This window comes from Pinus tabuliformis, chromosome J (genome assembly GCF_031772625.1).
Source record: "Pinus tabuliformis cultivar Carrire ecotype Pingquan chromosome J, CPIR1, whole genome shotgun sequence".
NCBI classification, from domain to species: domain Eukaryota; kingdom Viridiplantae; phylum Streptophyta; class Pinopsida; order Pinales; family Pinaceae; genus Pinus; species Pinus tabuliformis.
This window is the reverse complement of record NC_142295.1, coordinates 1,252,591,020-1,252,616,499: the sequence shown is the minus strand read 5'-3', so window position 1 is coordinate 1,252,616,499 and position 25,480 is coordinate 1,252,591,020. Positions and strand designations below refer to the sequence as shown.

General features: G+C 37.8%; 1 protein-coding gene across 1 annotated transcript in view; it reads left to right on the top strand.

The window, feature by feature from the left end:
• Positions 1 to 23,525, top strand: part of LOC149231749 (E3 ubiquitin-protein ligase At1g12760-like) — a 43,309-nt gene extending 19,784 nt beyond the window's left edge. Inside the window, exons 2-4 of the mRNA XM_089379269.1 lie at positions 22,076 to 22,201; positions 22,374 to 22,680; positions 22,790 to 23,525. Coding sequence (XP_089235395.1) covers positions 22,076 to 22,201; positions 22,374 to 22,680; positions 22,790 to 23,011 — 655 coding nt within the window. The 3' untranslated portion in view covers positions 23,012 to 23,525. The remainder of the gene's footprint in view (positions 1 to 22,075; positions 22,202 to 22,373; positions 22,681 to 22,789) is intronic.
• Positions 23,526 to 25,480: the final 1,955 nt, after the last annotated feature.

The window sequence follows — 25,480 nt, the reverse complement described above, 5'->3', positions numbered from 1 at the left end:
ATGAAATGACTCAGGATGTTTGAGAGTGGTTTCGCCCTCATTGGATTTCATATGGAGAAAGTAGAATTTTAGATCTCACTCAAAATCCAGCAGACTTATTTGTTTTTCAGGATTTCAGGATTGGGGGGATTGCAATGTTTCCATTGGATTTTATCATGTACTAGGGTATGGAACTTGTATTTAATCAAGAGAACCAAGCCCTCTATGCAGGGGAAACTCCCAATAATCAAGATCATGTAGGGTACTAGGGTATGAAACGTGTATTTAATCAAGAGCACTAAGGTCGTTCGACTATGTAGGAGGAGACTCCCAATACAACAGTGGTCCTTCTAAAGAATGGGATGTGGATGCAGAAAATCCTGATTTGGATCTCTCTCTTGCAGCCTTATAGTCTTTATTGTACTTGCAGCCTCATATATTAATATAAATAAAGGCTGATTTTGAGATTTGGATATCTAATAAAGGTTGCTTTTGGATATTCCGATATTTTTATTTTCATTATGTGATCATTCATGAGTAAATGTGATGTAAATTAAATCTTAATGTTTAAGTGTAATAAATTATAATGTATCATTTATGCTTTATGATTGCACACACACACACACATATATATATATTTAAATATTTTCTATATATATATATATATTTGCGTTTCCCCGTTTCCAAAATTTGGGGAGGTCGCGTTTCGTATCGCTTCCCGTTTCCCCGTTTCGTGCAACTTAGAACATATCACTTTTGTACATTCAACCATTTATATATAAATATTATTTATCCTATGATGGATATTCTCATATTCCAGATATTTAGAGTATTTTGAGTGATAGCGAACTTTTGTTCATATGTAGGTTGAGTGCCTACAACGTGTGTCTCTTGTTTTTGTGATCTTCATGCACTTTTGATTTGGTAATTACTTGATGAAAGATAACATAATAAAGGAGTAAAGAAGGCAACACATATCACAAGTAATTATCAAGAAAAGAGGAATCAAAACCCTAATAACTGCATGCATTGATTTCTCAACACATAGCAGACCCACAATGGTATGACCAAACTCAATGTAGGTTGCCCCACAATGTTCTCTCAGATAGATCTTAGAATGGACACAAGCTAGCAGTTAAAGGTATTGATTGCTAGGGCTTATGGCTAAGGAAACACAACAAAACATAACTAACTAGGCCACAATCCAGAACTTGATAACCAAAATAGTTAGAGGAATAATGTAGCATTTTCTTGAAGATTCGAAAGGCTAGTTCATTAACTTAAACAAGGCTGAATTCATTATAAAATAGAGTGAAGTTCTGTGATCAAATATTAGTCCCTAAAATTAATCTTGAAATCTAAAAGTCACCCATTCCTGTGCATCTGAAGTTGCCACAAGTTCTGTGCAAAATCAACACAACCAAATCATAAAGTCTGAAGGATAAAGGTACTCCTTGAAAAACAACAAAGAAAGGGACAGGAGAGTTGTTTAGAGGCTATGGAGACCTACTTTACAAAGTCACAGTCACTTGAAAAAGGAGCTGAGACTCTTGGGGTAAAAGGACACAGATCTGTGCATATATATAAAGGAAGGCCGAGTCACCACACTTTCATAATAGCCAGCTCAAAGAATCAAAGGAAATATCAGTGTTTGCGTATTCCAGTGATCAAAGAAGTCTTGTAGTAGCTTTTATATCCTACACTAGCTATTGAGAAGAAGTAGTGTATATTAGTGAGCGAAGAAGCCTATTTAAAGACTTGTAGCCACTTATTCTTGGAAGCCTCTACTACAGTTTGGAGAAATCATCTAGCATTTTGGAACACCAAGTATTGATATTATTCTTTATGTGTTTGTCAGCTAACATATGTCTTTAGTTTGCAAGAAAGAACATCAAGCTCAATGGAAAATCAAAAACTTAGGTATGTAATCTTGAGGTATGTATAGCATGTTTATTTAAAAGTCTAACATGAAATGTTTAGTTGCTTAGGTTGTCAAGTTCTCATTGTGTTAAAGGTTGGGAATATCTATATTATAAAACCTAGATAGTATATATATGAAAACCTCATTCATTTGTTATTTTTTAGAGACTCTATTTCATAACGTCTAAGGTTTATAAGTAGTCCAAGATATATGGCAAACTTGGTAAGAATGAAATTGATTAATCTCTAGGAGCTAGTTAGGGTTCAAAATCTCTTGGAATTCATTCTCTAAAATGCAATGGAAACTCTAGATAATCATCACTCTATTGTACTTGTATATTTTGGTTGTGTTTGTCAATAAATATTGCAGGTATATATATTAAGAATGATGACTTGGCCAATCAAGTTGATCCGTGAACAAAAGTTGACTCATATGGAAATGCACCATGAAGATGCTGTCATGATAAGGAAACTCTACAAGGTTTGTAAAAGGAGCAACTCCAGTTATGCTTAAGACCACAAGATTTGTAGCGAATCTTCTTCATTTAAAGGTACAGTCATTTTTAAATTTGCTTTGAATTACTAACTCTTTCATGTCTAGGGTTCGCTATAGAATCATTAAGATTCTATATTGTTAGGGGTGATTAATCTCTAAATTGAATCTACCCTTGTCATACTATCTTTTGCTATTTTGTTCGTTTTGGTAAAACCCTAACCTTTAAATGCTTAGGGTATGTTGTTGTTAATGATAAAACCCTAGTCCTTCAGGGTTTGTTGATAAAGTCTAGAATATATAATGAAATCCTAATTTCTTGATGTTTAAGGTTTGCTGTTGATGTCTAGGTTATATAATGAAACCCTAGATTTTTAGGGTTTGGTGAATCAAGGTTTATGACAAAACCTTTACAATAGTCAATATTAGATCCTAGGAATGAATCCCTAGGTGTATATGCTTCCATATGATTGAAACCCTAGCTTGGTCAAAATTGTTGAATCTCTGTTAAAATGTGCAACTAGGGCCTAATACCACTTTGGGCAGCTCATTGACCCAAGATGATTATTGAACAATATTCCTCTTTTCGAGAGTACCAAAATCAACCTTGGAAGCACACAAATCAGACAAGGAGAAATATGTTTTTGATGCCAAGCCCACAAGAGCACAATTGGTCAAGGTTGGCTTGGGGTCAATAAGACAAATTGATTTTCCTACAACGCATATAAATAAAGGAGACCTTCATCATCATTTGGTACATTCACTTACACATCATTCTCTCTCCTCATCTGATTGGTTTGTACATTTGAAGCAACTATTCATCCACACATGCAAAGTTTCTTGGGCTAATTTGACCTGTGTTGACTTTCTGTTGTGAGGAGACTTTGACCATCGTTGACTTCTGGACTTTAGAAGCACTGTTTGACTACGTCCTGATCAGGGATAGGTTTTTTTAAACAGACCGCATTATTTGACAAAGAAATTGAGGCAAAAGGACTAGGGTTGACCACAAAGTTGCAGGATTGTTTGATCGCATGTTGACTACATGATTTGACTGGGTGTGACCGTTGATTTGTTGATTGTTTTTACTGTTGTTTGACCACCAAGGAAGGCTGCATTTGACTAAGGTTGATCAAACTCAAGAAGGCAGGTTTGATTGTTGCATTGACCGTTGACTGTTTTAGGGCAAGTTGACTGCCGTTGACTTTTCAAAATTGCAATGCTTCATCCAGTTGATCAGATTGACATTGTTTTGGGTAAGTTGCAAAAGCCAAGTCACATTGACTTTGACTTTCATCATTGTACTCTATTGAACATTCTCTCTCTGCTGAACATTTGATATTTAATAATAAGAAGGATTGATTAAGGGTTTTCCCCATCTTGGGGTTTTTCCTTGGCTTGAGCCAAATATTGGTGTTCTCTTGTTTTGACTTGTCATCTACATTTATTATATATGTTCTATCGACAATTAATATCAATGTGAAATAATGGTTTATGTGATTGCTATTGGAAATTAAAGTGGAATTAACATTGGGCTAATAAAAGGTACATTGAAGTAATTGTTGCAAACATATGACATACCATTGTTATCTATAATTAAAATGGTATCAGAGTTGAGGTGAGGACAAGCCCAAGCAAGAGATCAAGCAATCATCAAGATATTTGTTGAAAGGACTAGTCTCCATGGCAACTACTTCATATTTCAAGACTGAGGATAAACTCAATGACAAGTTTGACTATCATGCATGGAAGATGACTTTGGACTTGACCTTGGAGAAGCATGATGTATTGGATTATGTGCAAGGGAAAGTGGTGGAGCCTCCTTCAAATGCACCTGTTGCTGCTAGAACAAAGTATAGAAAAGGTGAGGTCAAAACTAATAAAATTTTGATTGACTCCATTCAAAAGCATTTGGTTGCCTATATTTCTGATTTGGAAACTTCTAAGGAAATGTATGATAAGTTGGTTGGTATGTTCAAAGTGAACAATGCAAATCAAATCCTCTTTCTCAAAAACAAGTTGAAGGATATCAAGATGGAAAAAAGGGAGTCTATTCAATCCTATTTTATGAGAATAACTCAAGTCAAGAATGACCTTCTATCTATTGGAGAAGTTACAGCTGACAGGGAACTCACTCTCATTGCTATTGGATGTCTTTCAAGACAATGGGATACATTTGTCACCACTATTCTCAATAATGACAGGATACCTGGTTTTGATGGGCTGCTGGCTAAATGCACTCAAGAGGAAACAAGGATGATGGAGAGAGATAAGTCCTACAATGGAAATGAACCTACTACTTTCTCTACACATGCTAAAAGAAGAAATGATGCTAGTCTATCTAATTAAGGAGACATGTTCAAGGATCTAAGAAGGGATTTAAAAGAAAAGGCAGTGGAAGATGCTACAATTGCAACAAGTTTGGCCACTATGTTAGAGAGTGTCCTCACAAGAAAAATTCTCAAAGGAATGACAACATCAACAACAATTTCAAAGGCAATAACAATCAAAGAAACAATAGGTATAACAATAAAGGAAAGAGGAATGCTCCCGCTGGCTGAGAAGGAAATAATCGACCTCCCAAGAGGACAAGAAATGCCAGGTATGATGAAAATAATGTTGTAGAAAAACAAGATGAGTTCTATCTTATTTCTGCTTTATCTATTGCCTCTCCTCTGGATACTTTGGATCATTGGTTAATTGATAGTGGAGCCTCAAGGCATTTCACTGGATATAAGGAGGCCCTCTCAAATTTAGTTGAGAAGAAAACTAATCTAAAGATTATACTTGGAGATAATGCCACCTACCCCGTAAAAGGGATAGGAACTGTCACTCTTCACTTGAACTATGGTCAAACCATACATCTTCAGGAAGTCTTGTATGTGCCTGATTTGAAGAAGAATTTGGTGTCTATTTCTGCGATGGAAGGCAAATGCTTCAAGGTAGTGTTCATTGATGGAAAGGTATGTGTATGTGTTGATACCTAAAATTTGGGATTAGGTAAATCCATGTAAATATCAAAATAAAGAGAATTGGAAGATGAAGAGACATTGGGAGATGAAACCCAATAGTCTCCCTCTCCATGTATATATCTATGCTTTATCTTAAAGAAAATGCAATAATTTATTCGTGGAGTTACTCCTGGTTTGACATGGTATTAGAGCTAGGTTCCATTTTAGACTTGTAACTCTTGTTTTCAACTAATTTTCTTGCTATTCTCTAACATATTCTCTGTCTCCTATCTGAGTGCTTGCTCTATCTTCTCACTGTTCGCTGTTCTCTGCGTTGATGACTGTTGATGGTCAGAGTTTAGGTCCTAAATTTGGCTTTCTCTGCCCTCGTAATTCCTTTGCCTACTGTCTCCTATATCGCCATTGCACTGTCCCAATTAACTCCGCTATTATTTCCTCCACAATGTTATTTCTGTGTGCAGCATGTTTGGACATTACGAGTGTGGTCAACCTTGTGGGGAGAGTGAAGGGAGCATTGTAGGAGATTTTGTGCTGCGACCGTTGGAAACCTTGTGGTCTTGAAGAAGAAAACACCTCCATCTATGCAAAATGAATTGAGCTTTCCTTATGCCTGTAGAGTTTACCTCACGCGTTCGAGTTGGTGTTCCAGTGTATGGTATCATAGTTTTAGTGCATTGATTCTCCGCGTTGAAGCAACATGGAAATGTTTGTCTATTCTCTGCACGTACATTGGTCAAGGAATCCAAATTGTTCAATTTCGGTATGTTAGTCCATGTTTTATATATGCAGCGTTGAAGTTTTATATGTGCGTTGAATTGGTTTCACATATGCTGTGAACTATTAAGAGGGTCGTTGCTACATTGATTTAAAAATGTCGTGAATTGTTAAGAGGGTTGGTCGTTGCCACATTGATTCCATCGTAAAGTTGTAATTGTCGGTTCATGTGCAATGAATAGAGTTAGTGTATGCGTTGAGTCATATTAATGTTCATATTATAGAGTTGCGTCGATTGATATCCCAATGTTCAAATATAGCACTGTGGCATATCTATATATATATATATATATGGTTGGTATGCCATATAAAAATTATATATATGATGGAGATATATTAATAATTTTTTGAAGACATAGCCACTCAATTTTATTACAAATTCATCAACCTTTTGTTGCAACCACTGGAATTATTTTGAGGCCAAACTAGACTATATGATGCATTCACTCATCTCCATAGTGGTCTTGGAAGATAAAACACACTTGATTATCAATGAGTTGTGGAAAGGGGTTTGTGAAGGAGGAGACAATGAACTTGAAAAACCCACTTCAGATAAGGAGCTTGTCATTTGGGAAAACAAGAACAGCAAGGCCTACGCCTTGATTGCAGCGTCAATAAATGAAGAGGTGAGTCGACATATTTCGCCATTTTCAAATGCCTTTGAAAATGGCAACTAAGGTTCCTATGATGAAGGAACTATGTATAGAAGATCCCGAGGAATCAATATGTGAAGAAAGGTGAAAGAAGATTTTGTGAAAGATGCATCTATAGTCACATAAGATAAATGATCAACATCTGATATTAAGAAGGATTAGCTATGACATCTTCATGGAGAAGGTATGAAGACCTTGATATGTATGTTAGAAAAGGAGAACCTTGGTAATGTACGTCTTTGAGATGGATTCATACACGTGCAGGATGTTGATGTTACAAGAAGTTGATGACATGACGAAAGGCCATCGTAAAAAGGTAATGTTGATTTGATGTTCATTTTTTATTTTTGAGAAAACATCTAGTTGGGTTGTAACAGGGCTACTGAAAGAAGGTTGTAGAAGTTACCTACAACTAGTACTCATGAGATTGGATGGAATATTCTGAAAGAAATATGACTTGGTAGAGGTAGCTGGATAAAGAATAGCTAGATGTGGACTAGAAGGTCACTTCTTGATGAAGAGAAGGATGACATGACTATTGACCCAACACGATATTTCATTGAAGGGAAGTGATAAAGAAGATGACTGATGCCCTACAAAGAAGATGTCTTCATGATGAAGAAGTTGAAGTTCATGACATGATGCTGAAAGGAGGAGCCCTACAAGCAATTGATAGTACCATGCTCTCCACCAAAGAGAGTTGCTGTTGGTAGCAAGTCCCTTGTTAAGAGGGAGCTTGGACACTTCCCTAGTTAAGAGGGAGCTTGGTTATATTTCTTTTATAGGAATGAATTGATCCTCCCTAGGTGAGAGGGACAAATAGACACATCATTCTTGTCTTCATGTTATGAAGAAAGAATGGAGGATTGGGTAAGCATCTGAGATTGGTTTCGATATTGTTTGAGGATGAGGTGTAGAACATCTAATTGGTAAGAGTAGTCGAAGAGGAAATTCCATGAGGATGTGTTAATCCAAGATGGGAATGTTCTAGATGGACATACCTTGTGAGACAATGATGAAGGTGTCTATTAGTCATTTTCTCCCCAACATTGTGCTTTATTCTTGTGGAGTGATAGAGCTGTTAGTCAAGGCCTTGCTATATGACAATGCTGGTTGACATGATGAATATAAGCTGAATAAATAGCTTATGAGATGGCTTACCAATCCGACTCTTCTTATGAGAATTCTTCAGTATGAGAATGTCCAAGTACTTTGTATGGTTTATGAATACCTCCCTAGTTAAGAGGGAGTGTTGAAATAGGTAACTAGGTTCGGTCTTCATAAATATGAAATGTACTCTTGATTCTTGTATATTGTAAAAAGAAAGAAAAAAATATTATTATTATTTCTTTGTAGCATGCATTTCATGCTCAAGGTCATTTTATTTGTAGGTCCAACACCCATTGAGTGCTTCTAGGATTTATCATAAGGTCAAGAAGTCAATTGAGTCATTCACATATATGGAAGACCCCATTAGGCATGTTGTATTATGTAAAATAAATAAGTGTCAAAATGTGTCAAAGATCCTCCAATACCAAGTTGGCGTATACAATGACAAGTCGCCCTCATGAAAGGGCTGCTCGACCTAGATAAGGAGCCTATATATAGAGAAGAACTCAACCTCACCAAAGGTCATCTAAGGCATTCGATCAAGCAAGCAAAGGAGTTCGATCACCAAGGAAGAAGAAGCATTATAGCCAGCGAAAGGAGGAGAATAAAAGAAGAAGTTAAAATTGAAGTTTTGGATGTGTTTTATGGTTGAATTCTCCCACGTGCAAAAGGTCTAGGGCATTTTTTGCTGCAAAAATCACAGTCATTAAAGGAACCAAAATCAAGTATCTAGAAGGTCAACTTTGCCGGCTGAGCTTCCAAGGAGGAAGAACCAATTTAAACGAAGGAGAGAGGGGGACAAAATCACCATCTTTTCCCACACATGCAAAAGCTATGGTTTCTATAGTAGCCATAATTACAATCAGAATTGTAGGTCCAATATTTTTGGTTGAAGGAGAAAAATTGCAGCAGCTAGAAGGAAAATTTGACTTGGACTAATCTTTGAAGCAAGTTCATTAAGGAAAGGTTTGGACATTCTTGGAATTCGTCATTTGAACATTCTATAAGAAGAGAAGAATTCTTGTGGGTTGTCCTTTCCTCATAGCGTACATTTTGTGTCCTTTTGTCTCATTGACCTTCATTGTTTGGTAGCAGTTTGATGATATAAGAACACTATAATAATCAAGATAAGAAGAAGTTAACTACAAGCATACAAAGTTAAGTAAAATCACATCACAAGCTCTTATCAAAGTAAGAGAAATCACCTAATCTATCTTCCCTAAGATTTCTCAACACCTTGTCCATTGGTTGCATCTACTATTGCATTTTTGATGGATTGATGGTGCATTCATGTTGAGGATTTCACTTGATTCCTTTGGGTGTCAACATTTTTCACTGGTTGATAATGTGATTTGTGTTTTCCCTCTATGGATAGGTGCATGGGTTGACAACAATACCATGGAGAAGATATCATTGCAAGAATATGGTGTTGAATGATTGTTTTCCTCTTCTAGAATTGTGCACAAACATTCCTATAGGTTGTTGACATTTTCTTTTTGCTTTAGACTTTAGAACGATGATCTTTGGCCAAAGGAGGCAGTATATCTTTCAAAGTTGTTCGGAGTTGGAATTGGGAAAAAGTTAAAAACTAAGTGAGAGAGAAGAGCCAAGTGTTTGACTTGGGTAGGGGAAAGGTTGACAACTGCACCGATATAAAAAAATACACGTGCAAAAATATAAAGAAATATATAATTATGAAAACACACATTATGAAAAGCTTAACGAAAAAAATCAATGAGCAAAGTTTGTCGCACGATTATTGAGTCAAATTCCATCAACCTAAAGGTTCACTTGTGTTGAACTAGAAAAATTCTTTTCGATTTAATTGATTTAACAAGTTTTATTCATGATTCCTATGAATTTTATTATCTATCTCAAAGTTGCGTATGTTGAGTTATTGAGTTTTTATGCTTTTTGTTTTTTGTTAAAAATCAGTTTTTGGGGCAAATCTAGGGTCATGTTGCTACTGGTTGGTAGATCTATGGTGGTTTTGTTGGTTTAGCTATTTCATTGGTGGTTATGCAATCAAAATGTGACACCTAAGCAAGGAGCATGCCCACTTGTGTCTAAGAGTAATAGATATAAAGGTATGCATTGGTGTGAGAAGGCTTGTGAGTTAACAGACTAAATATAGATTGGGGTATTTTAAGTTAGGAGCACATGGTTTTTTGTACTTGGAGTAGGTTAGATCTACTTAGAAGAGGTGCATTCCATGTTTGGACAAATGCTGATCATGATGGTAAATGATGTTAATGGGAGATCTTTATGGATATCAATGATGCCTTGCTAGCCATATGCTTATTGTGTGATGGATCTATTATTATACATGCATAAATTCCCTTGAGTCTATTATTATGTCCACGATGAATGCATTGTTAAGCCATGGTTAATATTGTGTGTTGCCTAGTTTGATGTGGATGTGGTGAGGTGCAACACTATTAATGATGACAATATAACCATGAGAAATTGACATTGAAAGAAGGGAATGTGAACACAATTGCTACATGTTGTGCTCAGCTGGAATATGGTTGGAATTCACATGTAGTGTGATATTATTGCACCTTTTGCGTGATAGTTGTGCTCGGGCTAAAGCATGACAACCACTTTTTGCCAAGTTAGAAAAACATGCATGGGAAAATTACTCTTTGACGATGTGGGATGCAAATGTGTAAAGCCTGGTCGTGTAGCATGAGCTTGCAAAAATTTTGGTCGCATTCATCATGATAATTTCCAAGTTAGTTTTATGTTTTGGTGGATTGTCGTGTTTATGCAAGAACCATAGAAATTGATTAGCATGCTTACCAAAGTTTTTGCTCCTTGTGAAGGTGTATTGGAGGCACCGTGCATGTTTGTGTACCAACAAAGAGGTGGAATTCCAACTGTAGCATGGGAAATTTTATGACCATGAAGTTTGATTTTTCATATCACACAAATTTATACATGTGAAATAATGATCCAAAATGGATATACACAAATACCATATGAATTCATTGATGCTCGAAATTGTTGAGTTTAGAATTTGGGTGGATTTTTGGGGCCCTAACAATGTTTTTCAACCTAGTGTTAAATGAGTGTTGTTGTTGGCTTTCCTTGTTCAAGGTGAAAATTGTTCCTCTCATCAAGATCTTTCTTGAGAGTTATGGTGCACCTAAAATGAAGTTTGTATGGTGGCCCTACCAAGGTGACGATCCAAATATTCTCCAAATGTTCAGGTGGTGATGATGTGAACTCACGCCAATTAGAATATTGGGAGTTAGTAAAATGTGGGAATCCACTAGACTTCTAGAAGTACCATGGAGGTTCCAAGCTTAGTCACCAGATTTGGCGAATTTTAATCGAAAACGAATTTATTCGTTCGAGTTCGTCGAATTTTATGGCGAACTCGAATTTCATCACGAATTCGAATTTTTTGCCGAACAAATTCGTTTAGGGTTCGATGAAATTCGTTTCGGGTTCGAAAAAGTTCATTTAAGTTCGTTTTTTTGTGCGTTTTAGCAAATTGCCTGTAGCCTGTGGGTTTCATTGTTCGCCGGGTTAAAACTTAAACGAGGACCGGGACCACTCCTGCCTCCTGGTCCCCCAGGAGCTCCTTGAGGATCCATTTTCAGATTTTATGGCCAACTCTAACACTAATAATTTCTTTCTTGACAGTATGCAGATCTATGTTTCTTCAGTTGCATGTACACAATTGTAAATGGAATGTCTTATATAGTACTCTGCAGGTGGCACATAGTTAAAAACTTGTAGCTATGCAACTAATTACAGCCTTGCGGGTTTCACAAACAGTCTGGCCGTAGCACATAGTTAAAATCTTGTAACACGATAACTAATTGCAGTCGTGTACGATAAGTAATAAAAGGTGAAATAAATTAGGGTTTCTGTGCAAATTAAGACCTACCAGTCAACAGGCTTCTCCTTCTCTAACCATGCTCTTTTTATATATTTGGTCGTGTTTTCAAACATGTAGAGTCTTGTCGTATTGCTTTGAGAATCACAATGATTTTAAGCATAGTCGGTCTGAATCCGAATGATTTCAACACAGTTGCATCTATGTTTCTATTTTGATGTAAAAATAAAAATATTTCATTGCAGTTACGTAATTGTCTATTCTCCATAAATCTATTGGCCGTTATCCAAGTAAACGCTTGCGTGCAATCTTTCATATTTTAGTTGATGATGAGTCTGCAGATTCATCCTTACCCTACCACGCTGTTTTGATTCTTTATATAGCTGTTGCTAGCTAGGCTTCTAACATAAAATCCTAAATAACTCTGTGCTTCTGCATAACAATTCTGATGTCCTCGTGTCTAAGGTTAATATGACATAAGAGGTTAGGAAAGAAACTCTCATTAAATAATGAAAACTGTCAGATCAGATGAAGACGAAGTTGGTAGAGTGACGGCATCCATAGATATTCGTTTTAGTTTGAACACGTTTTTGACATTTTTCATTTAAATCTATTAATACATTTTTTCATAGATAAATGTTTAAATTTATCATTTAAGTTTTTTTCATAAATAAATGTTCAAATTTATCATTTAAGTTATAAGTGTGGTGTATATATTTTAAAACTATGAAGGATTAAAAATTTAATAGTTTGAAATATTTTTTTCAATACATAATCTAATAGATAATAGGAATAGATTTTCAAGTTTTCACTGTTGAAAGAGTAATTAATTGCGTTTCATTTTTTGAAAATTTAGCCTCTGTTCTCTTGCTAAGCCAAAAATTTATTTGAATTTGACTTTAAATTGATTATATATATATATATATACATTTTTTTTTTCGAATTTCTATATGTCGAACTTTATCGACAAAATTTTAGTTGCCGAACTTTATTCGAATTTCATGGTCGCCGAACTCAAACTCGAACACGAACTTGGTGACTTAGGTTCCAAGAGGGTTTTGAAACCCTAAACCTAACCTTAATTCTAGCTACCAAAAACGTAGTAGAATGCAGGGAGAGGGTTCACTTTTTCACTTGCTGTCAAGTGTTTCATAGTATGAGCAGAAGTGTGGAGGAGATAATAACAAAGTAGAGAGATGGAAGGATATCATAAAGGACTATGGAAGACCATAATGTTGACATCATAGTAAGCTTGGACAACTTTGTAATCTATATTATAACTTCCATAATATTAGAATACAAAATTGCATTATTATGCAAAAAAACATCCAAATAACATAAAAATATGAAAAAAGTAATTCCATGCCTTGAGAATGAGAAGCCTATTTGTGGGGGCAACCTCGTTTTACAAATATACAAGATGAAATGCTCTCTCAAACGAGTTCTCCTTGGTGTATATAAGAGACAAAAGGGTACAATTACAATTAAATGGTCTAGCTGAGCAATGAGAACAATACTAATGTAACAATAGAAATGTAATAACTTAATATCTAGAGCTTAATAGGCATGATCTTGCATTGAATGATGATTTTCCTCCATATATTTGTAGGGTTAAGTATTTGTGTTTTTTCTCTTGTAGTCTCTTTCATATGTCAAAGTAGTTAAAGTTTTGAATGGTGTGTTTTTATTTTTGTCAAAGAATTAGAAGCACAAAAAGATAGTCAAATAGTCAAGGCATAGGTTCACTGTAGTTGTTTTCAGTTCAGATATGTTTTGTTGAGATGATTGTTAGAATATCCAAGGCAATTTACAGATCATATTGGTATTAGAGCTAGTTAATTTGGGTGTTTGTGGTTTGAGTGTAGTATATGCTTAGCCAACTTATGAAATCTAGGTTTGCAAGAGTTATAGCTAGTGGATCTTGATATCAGCACAATAAGGTTTAAGAATCAACCACAATCCTTAGAAATTGAAGAAGAGAACCAAAAAGAACCTAAAGATGAAAACAAAATAAGATTTGTGAGGTTGGGAGCTCAAGTAGCTGATATTTTTAGGAGCATGGGTGTCCTCATGGTTTCTCTTGAGAAGCAATTGGCCTCTTTTTGGATAGGCCTAAATCTTCGCGAAAAACTAGAATAGCATGAGGAGTTAAGGAAAGCAAAGGCATAATAGAAACTTGAAAATGGGGGACTTAGTAGCTGTTAGCATCTTGTCTAAAATGCAAGTGAAAGTCAAGATCAATTTCTATGAAGGTGAAGTAGACTCATTTAAGTTGAATCATTTGTTGCAACAATTGAAAGTATATTTCATTGTGCATAATGTACAAGAGTAACAAAAAATAACTTTGTCCAGATTGACGGCCCTCGTTGTGGCTCTCCCCTGAAGTTGGAATTGTATCATGTGACCCAAAAAATAAATATACAAAGTAGTAGGTCACCCCCTCATGCCAAATTAGCCCCCCTAGTTGCATATAAAAATAGGTCGAGGTTAAAACGAATTTGTGTGGTTGTGGATAAACATGTGAAGGCCTAGCATTCGTGGTTTGAGCGAGGAATATTATATTGGAGGTCGAGGGTTTGAGATAGTCCCTTTGGTCTGGCTTTCGCTGCTCTGTGATAGTTTGAGTTGGCTCTATGCAATTGGCTTGTGGTAGTTTGACTTTGTTCTTTGTGATCAACACACAAATTTTAGTTGGTTTGCATGGAAGTTTGAGTTGGTTCTCTGTGATTGGTTCACAACAATTTGAGTTGGTTAATGGCAGTTTGACTTGGCTCTTTGTGATTAGTTTGTGGCAGTTTGACTTGGGTCTCTGTGATTGGCTGATGGCAGTTGGACTTGGTTCTTCGTGATTGGTTTGTTTGTGTGGTTGGTTTGTGGCAGTTTGACTTGGCTCTTCATGATTAGTTTGTTCGTCTATGGTTGGTTTGTGGCAATTTGACTTGGCTCTCTGTGATTGGCTTACAGTAGTTTGAATTGGCTTTTTGTGATTGGTTTGTAGCAGTTTGAGTTGGCTCTCTGTGATTGGCTTGTGGCAGGTTGAGTTGGCTCACTGTGAATCGTGATTGAGCGTCAAGTCTGGTCCGGCCTCCGGGGCATGGTGATGTGGATCTCACACATAACATAAACATGTTTTGTCAAGTTTAATCGAGGTTTATGATAGCATAGTTGGTTAAGTGTGTTGTGACTCCTCAGGTGGTCGAGGGTTTGAACTCAGTTGAGCAGGCTGAATTTTTTTTTTTATTTTAACCCACAAAAGTCCATTTTGTCGAACTCATAACTGAATGACAGTGAGCGTTTTGTAGAACGACTGTTGGAAAAGGTGCATTTTGTAGAACGTGCACCGAAAAAATCCAATTTATAGAACAATTAATCTTTCTAATGTTTTTGTGAGTCAATTTGAGGGCAAATGGAATTTTGAAAAAGGGGTTTTGGTGGGAATTATTTTGTGATTTGAAAGAAGGGAGCTGCAAATAGTTTCTAATATCAGGGGGATCATGGTTATTGTCATAATGAATGTATGAACTTGTTTTTGAGATGATGAAGTTGTAGAAGATTGATGAATAACAAACAGGTTGATTTGGTTGTGATTTGAGCTTGTGGATCCAATTTTAAATATTGTGGAATGTGGTCCACTGAAGAAGGAGGTGGGTGTCTCCATCGAGGTTTGGTGCCTCAATAAGGTTTTAGCCTGCTGCAAGTCGATGCTTGCATATTTTTGAGGTTGGTGCCTCAATCAGGGTGTAGCCTATTGCAAGTTCGTGCTTGCACATTTTGGGGGTTGGTGCCTGCAAATCTATGTAATCAAAATTGAAGAAGAAAAAAATAATTTGTGGTTTTGCTCGCGCAAGGGTTTCTATGTACGTCTGGTGTTCTCTTATGATGATGTACTGATGTTTTTTAATGATGCATGATTATGGTTGCAGTTTTGATTGAATGGTAAATTGTTTAAATTGATGAAAATCTGCCATTACTGATTCACCCCCCTCAGTGTAATCTTTAGTCTAACAGAGTTAGTTGGGGGTTGGAGATTTTAAGACAGTGCGTTTAGTTGGTTGGGTGGTGAATAGACATATATTAATATTTTATATACTCACGGCCAAATGGGTGTTAGTGGAGAATGATGAGACTACTTGTCTGCCATATAGCTGTTAGGGTTTTTGGTGCTACTAGTTAATTTATGGTTACTCATTTGGCATTGTGATTGTTCATGGTATCGTAGATACTCACCCATTCATTGTGTTATCCTATCATTTAGGTTTCAAGAACATGACAGTCTAGCAGGCTAAGAGAGCTCAGCCCCTTGGGTGGCCAATGTTGTATTTGCTTTATGTACTAGCATAGGGTTTTATTGTGAATAAATGGATCCAGTTTCTGTTGTGGCCTCCTTGTTGATTGGTTGCATCTGTTATTGTATTATTGATGCATTAATGAGAGATTCATGGTGAGGATTTCACTTGATGCGTTTGGGTGTCAACACATTTCCTTTTTACAATATTTGCAAAACTTGTTCATGGTAACCTAGTCAAAATGGATCCATGCAGGGTCTTTCACTTTCTTGGGGTTCATGATAATGTCTTAGATAGCGCAATCAATCTACAAATGGGAAATCTATCCATATTTATCTGCTAAAAAAATTAGCAATTAATGGGAAAAAGTTAAAACAGGGTTTGATGAATTCTTGAGATACCAGTCTTGGACCTCCAAGCGTGGAGATGATATGTAGCCCACTGATGTGGATGCCAAATCCATTGAATGCATCCCACAAGCAGTGCCAGATAAAGCTCCAAGTTCGAGTTGAATCAACTCCTCTACAGCTCCACAATCTCCAAATGCTCCTCAATGATTAATGAGAAATGTGTGATGCAAATAGGTGGAGGTGTCATTATATAACAATTGAACTAGGTTTTGGGAGGGATGGGCACTATTTTTTAAGTTTATTTTTATGTTTTGCCCCCAGACAATGGCATAGGTAGGCCTGGATTCCAGAAGGGCTGGTAAATTGGGACTGGCCAAACCGGCTGGTTTGGGACAGTTTTGGCTTCCTGTCTAATTCTGGTCTGATTCTATGCAAAATGCTCTTGACCAGCTGGTTCCCATCCAGCCTGGTGATTCTGATAACAAAGCTCCAGATATGATTGATGTATTTAAACATTTAACTGCCAGAGTCTGGGTGGGGGTCTGGGAGATGTGTGGATTCTGGTATCAGTAAAGGTGTTAGATGTCCATTCATGTGTCCTGGGGATGTTCCCTGATGCAGGATGGTATCTTCTGGGCCTTTTTTGTCTGGATGTGCAAACCCTGTTTCACGTGATCTTCCTGACAAGTCTCTGAAGTTGTCAAGAGTGGACTGCAGGGTACAATTTTTTATTATTATTTAAATTCTCTTACAATGAATTTTATTAAGGATGTTATTTGTGGCATGAAAAAATAATTTCAGAGTGAGAGGTATGTAAGAAGGATCTGAAGATGTTCTTGTGTTCATGGACTATGAAGACACAACATATCCAAGTCTGATTGTTCCATTGAGGGACCTTTTTTGTCACACCTTGGATGTAGGAACGTTGATAATGTTTCTCAAACATCTCAAACTTGCTTGGGAGTTTTGGATCCAGATAAGATAATTTTATTTTCGTCCACAAATGACCAAAGATACAATGGGATGAGAAGATACAGCTAATGAACATGGGATTATGGCAATGCCAGGATCACTCCTAAAAGATAAAAAGATAAAAAGTACAATAAAAGACAAGAAATACATGAGAAAGGGTGAACTGAAAAATAAACTCTTGAAAGAAAGGAACGCTCCTCAGTATCAGAGATAGATATATAGGTAGAAGCAGAGGGGAGTACTTATGTTCATGTTGCTAAGGAGATGATGCAACACCTGATAATGTCCTTTGGGGCTGAGGGTTTGGCTAGGTGAACTTGGAAGGATCTTGGGAGTGGTCTGTTGAAACTCTCATAACATCTGAGGGAGGAGAAATTCTGGTGATGGATATTTGCATGCATGCTTTGGTCTGAGGAGTGGCATCACACAAGGTGGTGTGGCCCTGTGACCTTGTGGAGTGAGAAGTCTATCAACCAGGCAGGAGGATGCGCAAGAGGAAAATGCATTGCATCAACATTTATCAGGAGTTAATAAGTATGTGAGATTTGAAATGGTGGGTTTAATAGCTTGCCAGTTATGAGCAGGGCTTCAGGGGCACTGGGCAGAGTGAGCCTTTGATGGCCTTCCCAGTGTCATAAAGACTAGGAAAGAATATTCCAACATGGATAGGTAGTCAGGTAAATAAGAAAGCTTAATAATTTACAGTTTTCCTCCCACTTAATAATGAACAGTTATCCTCCCTCCCAAGAAACAGCTGTTTCACATAATAATCAGCCAAGACGGGAAATTATGACATTACATAATGACATCTTTCAATGAGAATTCCAGCTATATTGCAGTAGGCATGTTTTTCATGTACATCATAGAGAAAGCTGTGGATAGAAGAAAGGGTTGCCAAACTAATCAAACTTATGCACTCAATTATCATTTAGCACTCGAAAATGGTTTTGTAGCTTGAGATATCTTAATTGGTTTTATTACCTACCATTTTGTGGGTGATATCCCTAGGAGAATCTTTTTTCTTCAAGATGGTCCTTAGCCAGCAGCGAGTGGCCCCTTGCAGCGACCAACTGGCTCATTGTGCCATTTCTCCACCACTTGAGCCAGCCATGTGGTCCCTCACCCATCTGCCGTGATCGTATGTTTGAAGGTGGGCCTCCCGAACCTAAAGGTATGCCTTGTCATTTGGGTAATTGAGTATTGTAGTTGCTTATCATGGACACTTCTGGGCATGGATTAGTGAGGGTATTCGACAGAAAGAATGAGCTAGGTTTGTGCTCTTGTCCCTTGGACCCCTTTCGGATATTAACTTTGGATTCTAGTCCCGTGGGATCTCTTTTACTGACCATTTGGTTTTAGGGATGGCATTTAACGGGAAACCTTGATTTTGGTTGCGTGGTCCCGCTCCCTTATTCACATATATTATCCCCTTTCTACTCGTTATTACCCTATTCATCATTTCTCCCACTTTGGTCCACATTCCTCCACTAGGTCCACATAGGGTTAGCTCGCCCCATCCCCTTGCCCACACCTTGGGTTAGGCCTAGAATGATACCTTGGAGGTTGATGCAGCTAAAAAGAAAGATAAAATCATATTTGGCTACATTCAATAAGAAAATGTACCACAAAATGCAAAAGATGGGCGGGACAAACACATTTAGCACATGGGCAAAAGCCAATACATGAGCTCTACCCCATCATCATGGCCATCACCCTGGTGACTGCAGTTTCTATGAACCTCTTTTATCATATACGAACCCATGATTGTCCCAACCCCCGGTGGGCAATGAACCGCCCTACCCTAAAAGGGGGTATCCACTTCTATATCTCATGCACCATGCTTTTACCCCTTAAACCCTGGACAGTTAATTCAAGAAAAATCATAAAAGGTAAAAGACATATAAGAAGTGTGTGAAAAATCAAGGCTGGAGCATCTCATGTACCACGATTTGCTCCTTCCTGTACATTATAAACCCAAGTGTGGCCTTCCCTTTATTAGCTACTGTTGCACTCCAGCATGTGGCCCATGGCTGCCCCTTCTCATCCCTTACTTCTTTCACCTATCTGTCACATGCCACCACCTTTTGAAGGATGTACCTTGAACATATTATCCCTTTTAGAAGTAGAAACCACCTAATAGGATACTTGGTTAACCCCATTTGGAGTTTTGGAGACATTGGCAAATCCCGAAGCCCATCATGGAAGGGCAGGCCATTATGAAGTCCCTACCTATGGTCCATGGTTGGTAAGCTTATTTACTCGATTTCTCTAATGAATTGTTGTATTGGAAGGCTAGGGGACGCATTGGATCTTATGCAGGATTGCAGATGGTCTCCTTATACGGGGTCCTAATCCTTCAAAGGGCTACATTGGCACATGTAGGGTGTCTGTTGAGAGCCATGGGCCTCCACAATGGTAGACAACACTCCATGGATCCCTGAGGATGTTCAGAGATGCTCGAGATTCACCTATTGGATGAGGAAGATGCATCTGGTTCACCTTTGCCTAGTCGGCCCCATAGATGTACCATGTACTTGGCCGCTGACCCAGGACTTGTAGGATGATGTGGCATCCCCTACACAGTCATCCGAGCCCTTGCAGATGATCTACAGGCATTTTCGACTCATTTGGAGACCCATGAGGTTATTATTGTGCCCCCACACCCACTAGGAGCACCACAGGTTTATTGTTTGGAGAACAAGGGGCCAACCCCTTGTCCATCATTTTCGAGGGTCCTGTTCTTCATTATGGCACCTATTGACCTCATTAGGCCTCTTGGAGGGCCCTACGACATGTATTATTCATCATCTGACCTCTTAAGAGTCTTATTATTTCATTTGTGAGCTAGTTTGGTGGGCTTTTCACCAAAAGTTAGATTATTAACACATTATTTTATTTTTGGGGCTTATGTAGGCCAAGGAGACTATTTCGAACTCCTCATTAGCGTATAAGTACAATTGAGATGAGTTCATTTGCTCATCATCACTTTGGATTAGATCTCTTCTCTCTCTTGAGAATTTCACACTTTTTCTTGGAGGATGAATTGGAGCTTTATGGATGAATTTTGATGTTTGGATTTGCTTTATCTTATCTTGGAGCTTCTTTGTTGTCAAAATGTGGATGGTTGGATATGTTCTATTACATGTAAGTACATGCTTTTAATACTATTATTGTTTTACTTTGTCACAAGCATTGGATTGGGATTCTTGTTATTTTTAGGGCTAATCGCTGCATGCATTCATTGCTTAAATTGTGGAATTTTGTTTCTATATAACATCTCTCAATGTATGGGCCATGTAATTTGAATGAAATCTCCTAGGGATAATTCTATCAACGAATTCATCTTGATAAGCCATCATCTTTTGCAAGTCAAAGTATAAAAGCTGTAAGGTTGCTTCCCTTTGCCTTAGAAGGCTAGCGAGGTAGTCTTAAGGCCTCTTTGACTAAGAAACTAGATCCTCATTCATATTTATCATAGACTCCATTCTCCCAAGACTAAGACATTGATCTACCAAGAGGTGGTCACCCAAAATCAAATCTTTTTGACCTTTTCCTAGGTCTAGCCAAGTGGGGTCACCTAGGGCATCATTTTCCCGACAAAATAGCCCTCCAAAAAGTTCAATCTCCTAGCCCTTCCTGTGCTGGTGTGTCCTCAAGGCCCCCAATTTTGTAGCCATTCTGACGGTGGAGTTGTGAGAAAAGCCAAGCCCTAGCTCCAAGATCAAACTTTGCCCTAGTATCCCCAAGGCTAGTGCCTCATAGGATCAATTCAACACCCTTAAGTGAAAATCCTTTCTTTGATCATTTCCCCCTTCTTGTCTAGGTTAAGAATATCATTGGTTGCTAAATTCTTGCCCCCTAACCTAGGTTGAGTCCACTTGGTCCTGTGTGGACCCATTCCTTTGAAAACACAATTCTTCAAGAACCATCCTGTGATACCAATTTCAATAAGGATTTTAGGGATTGGGAAACTCTATCATAAGTCATATCCCATAAACCTAACCCTTAAATCCCCATATCCCTCTCCTAGAAGACATTGTACCTTGCTTAGGAAGCAAGCGAGCTCCATTCTTCAACCTCTTCTGGAAAGGGATTATTTGGGTTGATTTATCCTTCATTTGTGACTCCATATATACTGGGTCTCCTCCCATCAGTGAAAGTCCGTAAATAGTAGGGAGCCTTAGCTGAGGTGACATTGGGCTAAGTCTGCACTTGTTGCCCTTAGTCTAGCATTTGACCCATTAGGTTCCCTGCTAGTTTGAGCAGTAACAGGTCCTACATACTTGGTGGTGGAAAACATGCCAATTAAATATTTGAGGAATAATTTCCAAATCTAATAGAAAGGGAATGATGTTATGCTGAACTTTTTGAAAACCAATGTTTCCAAAGTTAAGAATTTGCTCTCCGATCTATCTCATTAACCAATGTGTTCTGTTTTCGATTAGATTTTATGTACAATGATTGTTATTGGTAGTTGAACTGAAAATTATAAAGCTTGCCAAATGCAGACATACTCAGAAAACATGTCTGTTTCAAGAATTATATTACGCTGATCTTGCAATGTTTCATAATATTGTTTATTTGCAGCAGTGGGGAGGTTTTAAAAAACCTTTTTGGCTCTGTATTTGATAATTTGTTGATTAACCTCCATTTGTACCAAGTTCCATTTGAACAGGTTGGATTAACTCACTATATTTTCTCTATTTTGATGATGTACAGGATCAACATATTTGTTGAGAGGTTCAAGATGGCTTTGGACTGCTTCTTTGCCATTTGGTTTGTTGTTGGAAATGTGTGGATTTTTGGGGGACACGCATCCTCAAATGAGGCTCCCAACTTGTATAGGTATGGGTATAGTTTGGTCAATCATATCTACGCTATGATAAGTAATCAATATAGTTTGTCCAGTGATTTTTCTATTAATAAATATCTGTTTGTTGGTTTTCCTGCGATGAACATTCCTGAAATTTCAAAAGTTTCATGCAGATTTCTTATGAATTTTGATGCCTTATTGCAGGTTGTGTATTGTATTTCTTACATTTAGCTGTATAGGTTATGCCATGCCATTTATTTTATGCGCGACTATATGCTGTTGCCTACCCTGCATCATATCTCTTCTTGGTTTTCGAGAAGACCAGACACAGACAAAAGGTGCTTCATCAGAAGTCATTAATTCCCTGCCAACATACAAGTTCAAGGGAAAAGTTGAACGTGAAAGTATTGATCCTAAAGATGACAATGAATCTGACTCAGACAGTTCATGCGAGGGTGGCTTTGTAGCAGCTGGTACAGAGAATGAAAGATCTGTTTCTGCTGAAGATGCGGTTTGTTTTTTCAACTTCAGAGATTTGCTTTATATGACGTTGAATTAAATGGGGGTGATAATAGGGCCATGTGCTAATGTGTAGTTTGTTTTTTTTTTCTTAAAAGCAGATTTGTTGCATTTGCCTTGGTAAATACAAAGATGATGTAGAGCTGAGGGAGCTTCCTTGCACGCACCATTTCCATGTAGAGTGTGTTGACAAATGGCTGAAAATTAATGCATCTTGTCCTCTCTGCAAGCTTGAGATTGGTGATTCTAGTGAAGTAGAAGCTGAATCTGTTCATGAAACAGAAGAACAGAGAGAGAGAGATTCTCGTAATGAGGGAGTGTGAATCAGGAAATTCTACTGCTGGAATCTTTGTGACCTTTAGCTAAAGCACATGAACTTTTTGTGTTGCATACTGTACATGAGTTGTATTGACTAACATTATAAACAAAGCAGATCTCTTAAAAATACTGGGCAAGCGATAGGGTTTGCTTGAAAATGCACAGTTGAAGAAATGAAGCAAGGGTGTCATTTCGGTTTTCCCAATAATAATCTAGAGTATGGGCAATGCATATACTTCGAAGACCCCCTTAACAAATGAGACATGTTCGGCAAAAGCAATGCTAGTGCCATGAATCTTCATGTCTATGAAACATCCTTGCTTGCAACGTACTTGACGAGTTTGGTCACATAGGTTGGCAGTGGTGGTTTAGAGTTGTCCAAGGTTTGTTTATGTGATGAGTGCTAAGTTGCATTTAGCATTTGTCTTGCTGCTAAATAAAATCCAGTTGATGTTCTTTCAGAAGTATGACAAATTGCCGAAGAGGCTATTAAGGGGAAAAATGCTGTTTTTCAACCCATCTTTTTCTGATCTTTTGCTGGCATGACTTGTTGATTTCTAAGCTGGATTGCTAGTCCTATTGAAACATATGAGAAATTTAAGAAAACGCTCAGGTTTTGTCCAGATGATAACGATCTTTAATTAAAAAGTGGAGGTTTTGTCCTGATGATAACGATCTTTAATTAAAAGTGGAAATGAAACTAGGAACACCCTGTGTTTCTTAATAACATACACGGTAGTAAATACTTTTCTTGTCTGTGACTGCATGTATATGAAGTCGAAGGATTTCTGACAATTACGTAATAAGATGCTGGATAAATTTCGATCATGTGCATCAAGTTCTAGACCTTACATTGTGAATATACATTGCGAGAAGGTTTAGAAATTAATGCCCATTTTGTATCTGGTTGACATATCAAGTATGTCGCATCAAAACGGTTCAATGATCTTTACCTACCAAATAAAAAATAGGAAATAAGTTGACTATATTCACATGCGTTTTTTAATGGAAGACTGCGTGCACGACCTACAATTACATTGGCCAGGACTTTAAATGAATCCCAATATAACTTTTTAGGACTATAAATGAAGCCCAACATAATTTTAAATTTTTTGAGCAGGCTTATCTTTAAACACCATGATATTATCATGAGAATTTGTTTTAATTGGTTTTCTGGGGCGAGGTCTGTTTTTTTTCTCCATTTATTGGTTAAATAGTTTTCCTTAAGGAGAGATTATCATGAGAATTAGTGTATTTTTTTTTCCTGATAAATAGTATTTTTATTAGATGGATAAGAAAAATGTTGCATAGACATTGGAATTTTTTTATCATTTTGTCATGTAAAAGTAAAATGTCAGTGCATTTAGTGTGACACACAAAACAGTCTTGTGAGCAAATTCAGTCATGGAAGACATCTCTAATAAATCTATTAGTGCAAATTAGTTTGTTACCCAAGAGACTTCGATTTTGAATTGAGCTCTTGTCGATATAAAACTAGCCAAATGCTTAACAATATTGATTTTGGGCTTAGTTAAAATACACACGTCTGAAAGCCATAGCAGTTTTCTAGCCTATCCCGCCCCCCCTTTGAGGAAAGTTGGGACAATTCCCAAGGTTAGGAAAGTGAAAAGACAACTCCCAAGATTAGCCTAGACATGTATGAGAACGCTGGGACAACTCCCAAGGTTAGCCTAGACATGTATGAGAAAGCTGGGACAACTCCCAAGGTTAGCTTATGAGGTGGGGCGGTCCCACTGGGACGGAAGCAGTGTTACAAGTGAGGCGGTCCCACTGGGACGGGACGGGACGGGACTCCCCACATAGTCTGTCAGAGACACCCGACATAGCTGAATGAGCATTGCTCCTACCCAACCTATGGGCCAGCCATAGAACCATTGGTGGGTTAGGCCATGGTCTATACCCTACACCCTAATCGGTATATCTCCACCCTCGACCCTACAACTCCCACTAGAACATACAACCTAGGCCCTCGACCCTCCACCCTATACATCGACCTAGATCTCTTTGCAGCAACCTCGACCCTTGACCTCGACAGAACCCATAGCCGTCTTACTCGATCTAGACCTAGAACCTCTTACTTCCTCAAACTTGACCTCAACCTCTCCCGGGGGTCGAGCAACTAAAGTTCCTCACTTTCCACTACAGAACCTTGGGAATGTATTCCGGCTGGACTGCACGGTTGGGCTGGGACAACTGCCAAGGTTAGCCTAGACATGTATGAGAAAGCTGGGGCAACTCCCAAGGTTAGCCTAGACATGTATGAGAAAGTTGGGGCAACTCCCAAGGTTAGCCTAGACATGTATGAGTGCTTGGATAGTTCATGTTAAAGTCTTTCTAGATATACACGAGCCAGTGTGATTGATCCAACCATGTGGATTTTAGGATTCCCATGGGATATGAACTTGGGATCTCTTTGAACTTTTGCACAAAGAGCATCTACCAATTGACATAAC